Source organism: Camarhynchus parvulus, chromosome 8 (assembly GCF_901933205.1).
Source record: "Camarhynchus parvulus chromosome 8, STF_HiC, whole genome shotgun sequence".
Taxonomy (NCBI): domain Eukaryota; kingdom Metazoa; phylum Chordata; class Aves; order Passeriformes; family Thraupidae; genus Camarhynchus; species Camarhynchus parvulus.
This window is the reverse complement of record NC_044578.1, coordinates 10,277,547-10,291,413: the sequence shown is the minus strand read 5'-3', so window position 1 is coordinate 10,291,413 and position 13,867 is coordinate 10,277,547. Positions and strand designations below refer to the sequence as shown.

At 46.1% G+C, this 13,867-nt stretch overlaps 1 protein-coding gene across 4 annotated transcripts in view; it reads left to right on the top strand.

Annotated features, from left to right (window-relative positions):
* ST3GAL3 (ST3 beta-galactoside alpha-2,3-sialyltransferase 3) overlaps window positions 1-13,867 on the top strand; it is a 161,230-nt gene that overhangs the window by 135,149 nt on the left and 12,214 nt on the right. For all 4 annotated transcript variants that reach the window (XM_030953034.1, XM_030953033.1, XM_030953032.1 and 1 more), the window contains 2 exons: window positions 238-384; window positions 9,497-9,643. In XM_030953034.1, the coding sequence (XP_030808894.1) occupies window positions 238-384; window positions 9,497-9,643 (294 nt within the window). The remainder of the gene's footprint in view (window positions 1-237; window positions 385-9,496; window positions 9,644-13,867) is intronic.

The following is a 13,867-nucleotide window of genomic DNA, read 5'->3' as shown; positions in this document are numbered from 1 at the left end:
ACTGCATCTGTCCATGCTGCTGCCACCTCTCCAAGAGACACAGGAGACACAGGTCCCCTACAATGTCATACTAATGCCCTGTGGCAATGAGCAGAGACAATGGGAACTGCCGCACTAGTGCATTATAATGTATTTTTAAAATAAAATAATGTAAATCTGCTATATTTTGTATATAATTCTGTTTGTTGTTTTATCTTTCTTTTTCCTTTTTGTTTCTGTTTTTGTTTTTGTTACCAGAGTGCCTCTGATGGCTTTTGGAAGTCAGTGGCAACCCGTGTCCCAAGGGAGCCTCATGAGATCCGTATCCTGAACCCCTACTTCATCCAGGAGGCAGCGTTCAGCTTCATTGGGCTGCCTTTCAACAACGGCCTGATGGGCAGAGGGGTAGGTACAAAGCAAAGGGAGCAAAACCTCACAGAAGGATGTGAGACCAAGCAGCACAGGAGGCTTACACTGTTCTTGTTTTTCCTTTGGGCCTCCACTGTTGGACATTGAAAGGGAGGGGCTTTGGCTCTGTTACAGTCACAGCTCTCAGACTCCTTCAGACCCAGGCAAGAACCTTCCTGATCCAAGGATTTTGGGGGGGATCATCAACATTTCAGCAGTGCCTTGAAAGCCACTGTGAAGTTGCATCCCAGGCCAATAGTAGAAGAGGGTAAAGGTTTGCTTTATGAGGCCTTTGGTAAGAAATTCTGGTTTTATCCCAACAAGTTTTATATGTAAAAGCTCACAAAAGAAAACACTGCAAACCACAGTTTTAGCTCATATTTATTAACAAAATTCCTTAATGTTCATTCTTGTACCTCTCACCCCCAGTGCAGCTTTTTGCAGTGTTAGTGTTGGAGTAGGTGGTGACTTGGGTTTTCTGGATTATCTCACATTGCAACACTGTCCTCAGAACCTATTTATATTTGCTCTACGTAATATATCAACCATTACAGTAAGTATTACTTGGGTGGGTAAATTGCTCATGTACACATGTGATATAGTTGTTGATAGGAGACCACACGTGACATTTTTGGGCACATTAGCACAGCTGACAAACCCAGAGAGAAGCACTTTTGCTGGACAAGGTCTGCTTGGTCTGCCCCTGGCATTGTCCTTCCACTGCTATCAGCGCAGGAGATTTGCTGTGTCACAGCAGGGGTTTGGACTAGACAGAATAGTGTCTCGTTTGCCATGCTCAAATACTTATATCATGAAGACTTCTGGAATATTAGAGACTTCTGTTTTGTGCAAGTCAGATGGGTGGATACCTCAAGATAAGACATTTCCTTCTCGAAATGCAAAATGCAAGATATGCAGATAGATTCGGCCACATGGAATGGGCCTTTTGAAAAATGCGCTGCTGTGTACAGAAGCTGTCATGGGATTCTGGGAACTCTGGATTTTTGGTTTGTAATTGAATTTCATTCAATTACATATGTTTTTGTTCTGTGCACTGAAGGTATCTTATTGCAAATATTCCATTCAGCTAGGAATTAACTTACTTCATCTCTCTGCATTCTCCAGAACTTACCCTTAGAACAATGTGGTCTTGATGTGTCTTCCAGAAAATCAGGAGTGGTGTCCCAATAAAGGACAAAAATCACTATACTTTATTTTTTTCCAATTTATTTTTCTTTTTAAACACATTATTTTAATACACAAGTTATTGCTTAAACTGGAAGGAGAAGAGAGAATCCGGAAATGAGAATGCTGTGAACTGAAGTTTATGAGGTTTTGATAGGTTGTTTAACACACATCAGATTGGGAAATGAAGGCATCTTAATTGAAACCTGATGTTTCACTTCACGAAAGTCTATCTGAGCATTTCAGAATAGTTTATGGTCCTTTAAGGCAAGCAGTGTTTGCCTGTGACCCCTAGTAGACTGTGTGAATTGCAGTTTATTCCTCCAGATGGGACAAGAGGAGCCCTGCAGGTGCCTGTGTGGGGCTGCGATGTCAGGGTAGCCTGGGCGGTCTGTGCAAGGACCCTGGTACAGGGATTCTGCCAGAGCTTAAAAACAGAGAGAGAGTTTCTGCCCTGTGGCTACAATTTTACTGCAAACATCAGCTGTGGGCTGCTCTCCTGGAACTGCTGGGGCTTCACACTTTAGTGAATTCTGCTGGGCAGGCTGCACACTGCAGGATCAAGGCTGGGGATGCCTTCGTGATCAAGGCCAACACAAAATCCTTATAAAGAGCAGTAATATTCCACTCTCCTTTGGTTCTGATGCCTAAATAAACTTCAGTGCTTCTCTTGCGCACCACATATGGTAACAATGTGCTGCCAATTAACTTTGTAATTTGGGGGCTTTTCCAGCAAGGTTGAGCAAAGCTAGTAAAATAGTTTGGGGCTGATCTCAAAGCGTTTTTCCCAGGATTCAATAAAGGGTGAATGTAGTAACATCCTCTGCTTTGATAATATAATTTGGGCCAGATGATCCTGGAGTATAGTAATGGGGTACAACTCACATGTGCATTTTGATTGCACTCATGGCAGTGGTAGCCAAAAGCCTCAGCAAGGAGCAAAACTCACACCCACAATGAATAGTAACTTCTCTCTGGGACCGGTAAAGCTTTTTAGAAGTTTTCTTCAGTCCTACTGAAGTCTTAAGAGTAGGAGAGCTCTTCCATACTGTATGTGGACTTCTCTTTCTTGGGATAAGCTAATAATAAAGAACAAACTTTGCTCTCCTAGCAATATCTGAGGAAAATACTTGTTAATGCCTAAAGATGGTTTAGCACCAAAAAAAAAAATCTAGTAAAGATCCTCTCTCTGATTAAAGAATTCTATTAATGCATGGGTGCAGAGTTGGCTTTCTCACTAGCCAAATGTGATTTTTGTTCAGGTGGAGGTTCTGTTTGTACAGATATTTGAGGCTTGAAACCAGACATCCCTGGCATTGCAGCTGGTGGTTCAAACTTGCAGTAGCACCCCTTACGCTGCAGGCAGTTTACTGGGGGACAAGCACGAGCATCAGCTCAGAGGTGTCACTGCTGGGTGCACAGACACCCCTGGGGGTGGTGACTCCTGTGGTGCCTTTGGCTGTTTAGTGAATTGCCCTGTCCAGCCAGCAGCCCTCAGAGCCATGGGAGCAGTGGCTTTCTGGCTCCTCTGGGAGCCCTGAGCCTGGTGTGAGGCAGAAAGGAGAACACTTCAGGTGACACAAATTAGCAGAAGTCTGAGGACTCCAGTGCAGACTGCAATGTTTGTTTCTCTCTCTGTGCTGGTGCTGTGCATCCATGGATCTGTTTATGATTTAACCCAACTCTGTAAGCCTTTTGTTTGTTCATGTACTGGAAATGGTTGAATCTATAAACTAAAAAGATAAAGCATCTTTCTTTGGACTTCACCCAGCCTCAGCACTAAGCTGGTGAAGGAGGAGCCATGTGCAGGAGGTGTTACCAAGCTGATTCAGGCACCCAGCCATGGATTAGCACCTCTGCAGGGTGCTGACATCTCAGGGATTAACCTCTGATGCTGCAGTGTTAGCACGTCCTGGCCACGGCTTCTCATAGCTCTTAGATGGTTTTTCCTGTGGGCAGGCTGCCTTTCTGGAGGTGCCAGCAGGAATCCTTTGCTCCTCAGGCAGTTTTCAGCTCCCTTGTCTCATCATCATGACCTTTTCTCTCGAGTTGCCCAGGTGTCAGCAAACTTTGTCTCCTGGGCTGTTCTTACTGGACTGTGGCTTTGTGAAGCCTGTGTCTTGGAACCTGTTGGGTCTTCGTGGAGTAGAAGAGAGGTGGGGATGGCAGGAGCAGAACAATCTTCCACTTAGTCCTTTCCAGTTATGTGGTTCTCCTTTTTTTGCACCCTGCTAGCATCTTCTAAGGCAGGTAGAGGGACAGGTAAGGGGCCGCTGCAGCTGCAGTCAGTTAAATGTAGAGACTTAGTGTCACTGTAAAGCTTTGGGTTTGCAAGGCAGCACATCTGCTTTGTGGGCTGGGCTGTTCCACCCATTGCCACTGCAGTGGGACCAGTCCATGAGCTGCTGGGGAAGGGATGCTCACACAAACTGATGCTGGGGAGCAGGTAAGTGCTCCATAGCAGCTTCTACTTGGTGCAAGCCCAGCCACCTCCTTCTGCTCATGAGAGATGCTAAGGAACTGAAGGGAGTTTGCTTCTCAGTGAAGAGTAGGCCATGAACTCCCATTTAGTGTGGGGTTTGTATGTGCTTATCACAGAGCAGGTAGAGTGTAGTCAAGTCATGCCTTTGGTTGCCTTCTGTTAAGTCCTTAGGTGCTTTAGAAATACTCCCTGCACTGCACAGGAATCTGCTCTATGGCAAATGGTGAATCAGAGCTTGTGCATCAGGTTAGATGTGGTCAAAAATACTTGGACTGGGCTTGGGTGTTGAGGAAGTCAGCAGGGAAGCGGCAGAAGGGAGCCTGCTGGGCTGGCCTGTCTGCAGCCACCAGCTGCTGGCCCTTCCCTGTGCTCAGCTGCAGACAGCCAGTCCTGCAGGCTCTGCCCCACTCCCAGCCAGGGACAGCCAGGGAAGGGCACTGAGATGCTCTGCTGTGTTTTTTGAAGGCCACTATTGCAGCTGTTTCTGGGCATGGGTGGCGGTAGCTCTAGGAGCAGCAGTGTGCGTTGTAAGCTCCTGTGACAGGAACCACTCCCCAGGATGCCAGGCACTTGCCTGCTCACAATAAATGACACTAAATTACTTTCTGTGCCATGTTTTCACACTTTTCAGCTTAAAGAAACAAAGAGTAGGTTTGGGTTTGCTCTGATGCAAACATAAAGAAACAAAAGTGATAGTTCATGTATGCTGAGATGACTGTTGTAGTTTTGTTCTGGATTTCTTTTGTTTTGAAAACTTCATTGCTATTAGGTGATCAGGTCTGTAACTGATAAAAATAAGGTAAGAATTTTTCCAAGGTAAGCAGATTTTTTTTATTTTTTCCTCAAATTATTTTAATATAGTGGTCAAACCAATTTGAATATCCAGGTGCATTATTGTTTGTAGGGAGTTTATTCTTCAGTAACACTTACCCTTTTATTGAAAAAGGTAACAATTGGAATAGTCTGAACAATCCAATAAGTCTTACCCTGAACTAAGTAAAATCCCATAAATAACTGGAATTCATTTAACATATTAAGGGAGTCAAATATTTCTAAAAACAGATTTACAGCAGTCATTTCCTTCCAGTCCAGCAGGCAGTGACACAGGAATGACCCAGGCATGGAATGAAAAGCAGCAAGAGCTTTTCACATGCACCAAGCAAAGAGCAGTTCCAGCCCTGGTTCAGTCACCAGCACTGGATCTTCAGCACAAGCCCACGAGGTAATGGTCAGCCTCAACTGAGTCCAGAGGAGTTCCAGGGTTCATTTCTGCTGACTGACTTCTTTCCTTATGTGAGGAGAAGTCAGTCCCTAAAGCCTCTTCAGGGGGCAGAATGGAAGCTGAAACATCCATGTCTTGAGGTGAAGCCTTTTGTCTTCTTGCTTGCAGCAGAGAACAGTGTAGGAGCAGTCAGGAGAACCTGTCCTATGTCTCTACTGCTAAAGGCATTTCTGGTCCCCAGAAACCATTGGCACACAGCTTGCAAGGCCAAGCTCAAGACTTGTGGCAGAGAGTTGACGAGGAGAGACGGCTGCCAATGATTTCTGGGCTTTGCTATTCCCAGCTCACACTGCTGGCTGAGCACCAGTACAGGTCAGAGAGTCATCGTGGCCACATCTGCAGCAGTGGTCATGTTGGACCTTTCCAGGTCTAACTTGCACTGAGCAGTGTCTGTGCAGTTGGGGGGGCATCCCTAGGGGCTCCTGCCTCAGCACTGGCTGCTGTGGGGCTGTAGCTCTTCAACCATTTGGTTAAAAGCAGCACTGCTTGGTGATACAGGAGCATCCAAGCACACAGAGGGCCATGAGCAGGAACACAGGCTTTGAACTGGTCTCACACTAGATTATTATTCTGAGGCAAGATGGTAGAATTTGGAGGGTTTTGTCTTAGCAAAAGCCTCAAATAATGAGAGTTCTGCTCAGTTGTTTGAGAGAGTTTTATTTTTATAACTCAACAGGGGAGGTGTGGTGGTTGCTTTGGTATGTCTTTGGGGCATGGCACAAGGGTGTGTGTGGTGAGATAGCACTGACACATTGTGCAGGGCATTACAAGCCAGATTTGGCACAGCCATGTCCATGATGCTTAACTTCTTCTGAAGTCACTTGTCCCCCAGCTTGCCCTGTAGGTTGTATATGGTCCATTAGGTCCAGATTAGAGGTTAGCATCTAATGAATGTAAATGTACAATCAGGAGAGCTTGGAAGCTCTGTAGATGCAGCCAGGGAGTAGTTATAGCCACTTCCTCTCTAATAATGTGCCTCCTCTTATTTGGCACTTCTTTGCTAAGAGGAAAGGAGGGGAGAGCCCTTTCCCTTGGACCTGAGAGTGCTGCTCTGCTGCATTCTCTGCAGCACAGCCTGGGAAATGTCCCTAGATCCTACATGGTGTTGTCTTTCCCATGCCACAAGCTGGGCATGAGGCAGTGCTTCATTTTCAACAGGCTGCAGGAGTAGCAGAATCTCAGCAGGCTGCCACAGGAGAACAGGACTCTGTTTCTGTAGCTTAAACTGAATCAAGACTAAAGTATTGTACTGACTTACTGATGACATTTAGTTAATCAACAATTATACTTTTTATATAGTCTTGTTCAAGGAAGCTCTTTTTCTTCAAGACTGTCTAACCCCCCAGTTACTGTTTAATCCCTTTGATGGTTGCTTCTTTTTTAAAGATAAGCACTTTGGAGCAAGTGCCCAGTTATGTGTATGTGGTCTGGGCACATGTGGGTGCACACACACTTTGCACCATGCTCTTCTCTTAGGCAGGTGCTGTTATCCACACCATTTACTGTGGGTGGGTTCTGCAAGCACCCCTGTGCTGCCCTAATAGCTACTGCCCTCAGTGAATAGCAGGGGTGATCATTTTGACACTATTTTCAGGAGGCACCTGCCTAGCCCCCAGGATTCTGACTGCAGCAGTGGGATTGAGGCTGCATCTCACCACTGAAGGCTGCAGAATTCTACCTTCAAGGAGGACACATATTAAGCTATAGCTACTGCAGTGTTGGAGGGTGCTAACATCAATTAGGCATAATTAAGAAACTGTCATCAGATCATCAGTTTCCAGATTTGATTTTTAGGGTAATGCCAAACAATTTGCTAAGGACATCCTGTGAATTTCTGATAGTTATAGAGGCCAAATCAGATACATTTACTACAGTTCAAGAGGTTAGGAAGGTAGGTGGTCTCTGGTATTTTAATCATTTTTGAGAGCAGAACAGGTGGTACTAAGATAGTGGCATGTCAGGAACTATTGAAGAACAGAAGCAGATGAGAATTACTTTGTATTTTTTCCATAAGTATCATTGGATGTACTGTAGAAAGAATGAAGTCAGACAGATATTTGGTGACCAAACGAAAGTTCACTTTCAATTTCTGTCTACTGTTATTCTCCAGACAGAGTATGCCTGAAAGAAAGTTTGGCAGTCCTCCCATAGGTTGGGTAATGTGATTAATTCTCTGTGGTTTGCAAGACTCACATTAGAAAGTTAGCTCTTAAATGTTAAATTGGCCAGTGAAATTCCCTCCAGGCAAAGACCCCGTGTCTCCCTTGAGCGGTACCGTGGGAATGGGCCCAGTGCAAGTGTGGGTGGTGTTAACACCATGGTGCTCCCAATGACGACACAGTCCCAGGGATGTAACCATTTATTCACTGTGTTTTGGACACTGTAACTACAGCTCTGATGAGGGAAAGGGTTTTGTGGCACATCCACTTACCAGCTGATGCAATCCCAGTGACATACAAATGTCATCTTCTATGCAAAACATAAAGCTGAGAAATCAGAATTAAAACTGTCATGTCTGGAAACACAGGATGTTCTTGGATATTTTGAAATTTGGGGCAATGTTCTTATCCTTGCCTAATAAACTTTTTCCATTTTTTTTGAAACCCCTACTTGATATTTTTTGGCTACCAGTGAATTAACAGCTAACTAAAGTAACTAGAATAAAACCACTATTGTTTTTGTGAGTATCAATTGAAATTAAGCAGTGAGAACTAAATTACTCTGCTGCTTTTCCTGACATCTAGAGCTGGAACAGGAGGATGTAGGAAGATCTTGTCATTTCAGGTGTGCTCTGTTACTGTTGTGCTGCAAATGTTTGAACTTAATGTCTCATTGATCTAGCCATAAGTAGTTTTTGCATGTTTGTTTTCAGGTTAGAGTAATTCTGGTGCACTGTAGTGGAGTTCTACAAAGCACACGAGCAGTGCTCCCAGCTCTGCACATCTCAGCTGGAATATGGGTGGCATTCTTTGCTTGGAAAACATTTTCCTTCAGACTGGTCAGGCAATCAGAAGTGAGCACAGTCATGTGCCAACAAAAGCCAGTTCCTTTGAATGAGAAGCAGAAACTCAAAACATTGTTCCCAACCTTTTTGAACATGCAATAGCATGGCTCACCAGTTCAGGGTAAACCATTGTAAATGAAAAATATAAGAGTGCAATTGGTTTCTACATCTCAGCTAAGAGCTGTCACTCTTGGTGACTGTCTCAGCATGTCCTCTGAATTTGTGATATTTCCAATATGACCAGTCTTGGATACTCAGCAAATGAAGATGCGGGTGGATTTCTCAGCCTCTCCCTAGGCCCTGGGGCAAAGTTGCCTCTGGATTTATCTATCTGGCTAAAGGGGAGCTAGAAAAGTCAGTGAGCTAGGATTTTACACTGGAAACACTTTGCTGTCCCAGCAGAACACACAAGGGCTGCACAGCACTGCTGTCACAGTGCCAGAGCCCAGTGAAATGGGAAGGGCTAAGGCTGGACATCAGTGCAAATTGCAGGTCAGCAGATGGGAAAGGACAGTTGTGGCGTGCCCTGGATGCTACCACCCATCTCTGACTGGCTTCCCAGTGCTCCTTGTTTTCCCAGTGTGTGGTTTGGAGGGAATGGCACAGGCCAGAGTGCCCCTTCACTGTCAAGGTGCCTCTGAGAAAAGGAAGGGGTCTTGGAACACACTGCCTGGTCTCCTCTCCATCTCCCAGAGCTGTTTAGCAACCTTAAACTGCATTTGCCATCAGTAAAATAATGTGTTTGTGCTGTTCCTCAGTTTTTCTCCTGTATGGTGACCTGTTCGGATAAGTATTCTTCCTTAGCCTAGCTGGAAGCCAGTAATGTGCATTAACATTGTAATCCACTGTCTACGTGTGTTTTAATTTCAGAGAGCTAATGTATCCACTCTGATTCATCCTCTAGCTCATCTGCTGCCCTGTTCTCAGGACAGCAAAGCTGTGGAAGGGGAGTCTGACTATTTGCATTAATTTCTTTACAAGTTGGGAGGCTATCAACCCTGCAAACTGGCAGGTTGAATATAGCCAAAATACCACGTTCCTGATTTTCTGCTTAGTAGCAGCAGTGCCCCCGTTGGCAGAGACAATAAGAGGAAATTTTTGATGATAAAAATGGCAACCTGCTAATGACTTCCATTGCTGCTTTCTCTCCTCTCAGAACATCCCCACCCTGGGAAGCGTAGCAATAACCATGGCGCTGCACAACTGCGATGAGGTGGCGGTGGCTGGCTTTGGCTATGACATGAGCTCACCCAATGCACCGCTGCACTACTATGAGAACATCAAGATGTCTGCCATCAAAGAGGTAGGCAGCTCCTGCCAAGCACATCCTCCTCCCAAGCTCACTGGCCGCCCCGAGTCCAGAGCCTGACTAGGATCGTGATGTCAACTTACAGCTGTGCTGTGTGGATCAAAACACAGCTCCGCTCTTGCTTCTGCTTGTAAAATTATAGACATTCTCCCAAGCTCAGTGTATGTTAAAAATGGTTATTACTGCTGGGAAAAGTTCTCTGGAATGTGTATATAATGTAATTTCTTCTTTGAGTGGCAGGGAAAGGCTTCACATAAATGTTAACCCCAAGAGTGTGAAAGGGAGCAGTTCTGCTCTGGGGTTGAAAAGATGTGCCCTCTCCTGCCTTTTGATCCATTGGATTGCTCTCTAATCCATAGGCTTCTTTTGTGAGCTGATCCCCTCCTCAGGCCTGGGAAGCATGGGGGAGGTGAGATCAGCCTGTGTACCTGAGCTCTCAGCTGGCTGTTCAGCAGCACCTCGCTGGTGTGAGCACCACTGGGTCTGTGGAGAGTGCTCTGTAAAGACAGGTCCACGTTAAACATTTTCTGCTACTATCACAGTGAGACAAACAGCATTTCTGGAGGAACAAAAGTTCTCATATTGGTATAATGCAGCAGTATAGATACCTTCAGGTCTGTCCATTTCCTGTACCAAACTAGAGCAAACTTGAACACTGGTCAAAGTTCTATAGTGGGAAGTTTTGCTGCTTTTATGGGGGAGCTCCTTCTTTCCCAGCAGAGATGTGACCCAGGTCTTCCTAAGATTGCTTCTCCCTCTTCACTGGGTAGGGATACTTGCTCTATCCTACTCCACACTGTGGAAAGTTGTATTGTTCATGGACAGCAGCTGTCTCCTGGCACCTGGCATTTGCTCATCCCAAGGACTTTACCACTGATTCAGACCAGGAGAGAAGCTGGGAAGTTGTGTTTTTCCAAATCACAAGACTGTACGTGTCTTAGTACTCTCACAGGCTGCAGGCTGCATGACCCTAGGCAGAGTGAGAGGAATTATAAATCAATGATTAGTCAGCTTGAGAAATGAGAGGAGTGTGTCTAATTATCAGAGTAATGAGACTTTGAAGCATGAAGCTCTCAGCAGAGGCTAAGGAAACAGAGTTTAGGCAAAGGCTGTGAGGTCCTCAATACACCAAAGGATTTGACACTTTGGTCCTGAGGTACCTTCTGGGCCTGTGGAGGTGGCAAGAGAGTCTGCTTAGCTCAATGGAGTAACCATGGATTTAATTAGTCCCCTGCTGGGGAAATGAGTGCCTATTTGAGGGTTTGAGGGGTATGTCCAAAGAAGTAAATTGAATTGAGGTGATGTCTGGCTTATGAAATCCCTGAATGGAAAATAGCTAAGGAATATAACTTTTGCAGTAGTAGAGGAGGTATCACCACCTGCTTATAACCATTGCCAGAGACGGGGCCCTGGGCTCCCCAGGCCCAGGTCTGAGGCAGTACAGCTGGTCCCTTGGTCTTCCAGCAAAGAGATGGCTAGGCCAGAGTGAAAATGGCTACAGTTGCCTGAATCCAGCAGGGAATACAGAGACTTCTGGACAGTTTCAGGAAAAGCTTTTGGTGCCAGTGTTTTCAGTCTGGAGAATCAGCTGCCTTTGGTGGAGAGTCACTTTTGCCCAGTTGTTCCTCCTGTCTCATAAGGATGTCAGTCCCACAGTCAGCTTTTGGACATGAGGACACCACTGGAACTGACAAGAATGAAGTCTTCTTTTATTTCATCCTTGGACAAATCAATGGGAAAATTTGGCAGAGAGTTGGATAATGGAGTCTGGTTGAGGTTGCAGGTCCACATCACTTGGATCTCTGATTTTGGAGGCCAGCACCCCAAATGGGATCCAAGGCCACTGGAAGGCTGGAGTAGGTCACTCTTGGACATTGTATGGGGTCTCGGGATTAGTTAGATGAGGATGAACACATGAAATGCAACCAGAGACGTCTCCTAGAGAGAGCAGTTGGTGCTGATTTGCCAGGGCTCTGCTGTCTGGAAGCCATCAGTCATCGTGTCCTGTACAGAGGTGAGGGAGCGTTGAAAGGTTCTGGTGAAGCCTCAGTAATTCAGATGTCAGTGGATTTGTTTCTGCAGCTGGGGCTCTTGTTGGGAGCTCTGCAGCCCAGTGGAGCTGGTTCTAGGAGGAAGGTTCCTGTTCCACTTGAAGGCTGGTTACCTGATATGTGTCTGCCCATCCAATCCTCACATCCTCACCCAGGGGCTCCTCTTACATTTCACTGCCCTGGTACAAGAAAAGCCATCTGTTCCCAAGTATCAATAATTAATGCTCCTCCTGCCTCTGTCCCTCCCAATATGACAAATTGTTTGTGATATTGTGGAATGTGAAGAGCAAAGAGAGGATCACATTTCTTTCTCTCCTATTTAATATTAATGGTAGCTGGTAATTGTTAGTCATCTGAGGGTGAAGTTGAAAGGTGAAGGGCATAATAGCTGGGTTGTGTCTTCTGCAGTTGCCTTCAAAGAACACAGAAATAGAGATTTGCCCCACTCCAGACTGGAAGCACCTGCTTGGTGGAAGGGGTTTGACATTGCTGCATGCACCTGCATGCAGCTTGCAAATGGGGAGGCTGGCCTGCACTGGCACCCTGTGTCAAACCTTGCCCTTGGTATTAGTGAAAGAATACTGACCCAGAGCCAAGCTCCACCAAGGATTTGTCTGTTCCCTCTGCTCTGACACCCAAAGGTCCAAGAGCATCCGCAGGATTTTTCTCAGTGTTACTTTGGACCGCTGGGATTGTGTCCAAGCCTGGTTCTTGCTGGTCCTCCTCTACATTTCAGCCTCTAAAGGAGCCACTAAAGCAGGCTATACCTTGAAATTATGCAAGAATCATCTTTGTCCTCTGGCCTGCAGACCCATGGAGGCTGGAGTGTTCATTCCTGGGCAGGGGAATGGAACAGGTTTGCTTAACATGGCATCATCACAGTGCTGAAACAACTGCAGTGGGATACAGCTGTTCCACCACAATGAACATCCCAGGTAGAAACCCCTGCAGTTTGACCAGGCTTTGGTGGGGCAGAACCTCTTGTTTCTGAAGTTCAAATGTCTTCAGTGACTGCCAAGCTCCTCCAGCCTGAATGTCTGAAAATCTTCAGTGTTTAAGCCTAGAGAGCAGCTGCAGGGAAGCACTCCAGCTCCACCCTGAAAACATCACTGTCTTTACAGAGGAAATGTAAACACCAGCAGTGTCCTGGGCCTGGAGATGCCACACATGTGTGTGTGGATTGTGGGAGCCTGCTGGGTAATATTCCTCTAGCCCCTTCCCTTGCCTGCAGGGGTGTCTGCAGGGCAAATGGGCTTGCTGGTGAGCAGGAGTCCTCTCAGCAAGGTGTGTCACTGATTTACACTTGAGGCTGCTTGACATCTCTCTGGACACCCTTGAAATCCTGTGAGTCATCTCCAAGGAATTTGTTCTGATTATATAAAAAAAGCCAGCAAAATGCACTCACTTGCTCACGGCTGGGTGGAGATGCCTCTCCCATGCCAAGACTGAGGTGATAAAATCTCTGTGGAAATGAATCTGATTTTTCCTGTTGCTCTGTGGCACTGGCAGCTGAATTTCCAAAAGGAGAAACAGGCATAGCCAGTCCATAGTTTAGCTCAGCCTGTGCATTCCCCACAGGAGTAAAAGCTCTCAAGGTCCAAGATTGTGCTGCTTTTGCTACCACAGAAGCCAGCTGCCTGCACTGAGTCTTCTAGGATCTGCAGCTCCTGAGGGCTGGGCAGGCATTTCCTGCCCCAGAAGAAGAGGATCTGCAAGGAGGGAGATGCACTGGAGCTTGATCACTGTTAATAGTCAAGGAGAAGTGTATGATCTTGGGACTCTGTTCTGTAGTATGGCTGCAAACATGTATGGATTTTCCTGTGCTTGGGAATGCTTGTCAGAGTTAATTTCTCTAATTTAGTACTGGATACCTTCTTTACCCTCTCTCCTGGGTAGCTCAGTGTACTCTGGCCAGGGTATGTCCAGGCAGAGCTGGTGGAGGAGACCCTTTTCCGTTGCTCAGTGTGCTCTGGAGAGCTGGAAGCGCACTGGGGTGGTGCTCTCAGTTTCAGGTGTGAGCTGGAAGATCAATGCAATTGAAACTGTGCCTCAAGGCCAGTTCTGTCTCTCCACTGCTCCCTGTCGTGGCTGGGGTGCAGACTCCTGGCCTGCACTTCAGCAGGAGATTTCTGGGTGGTGTCAGGACAAACTTTGTTCTCTGATCTCT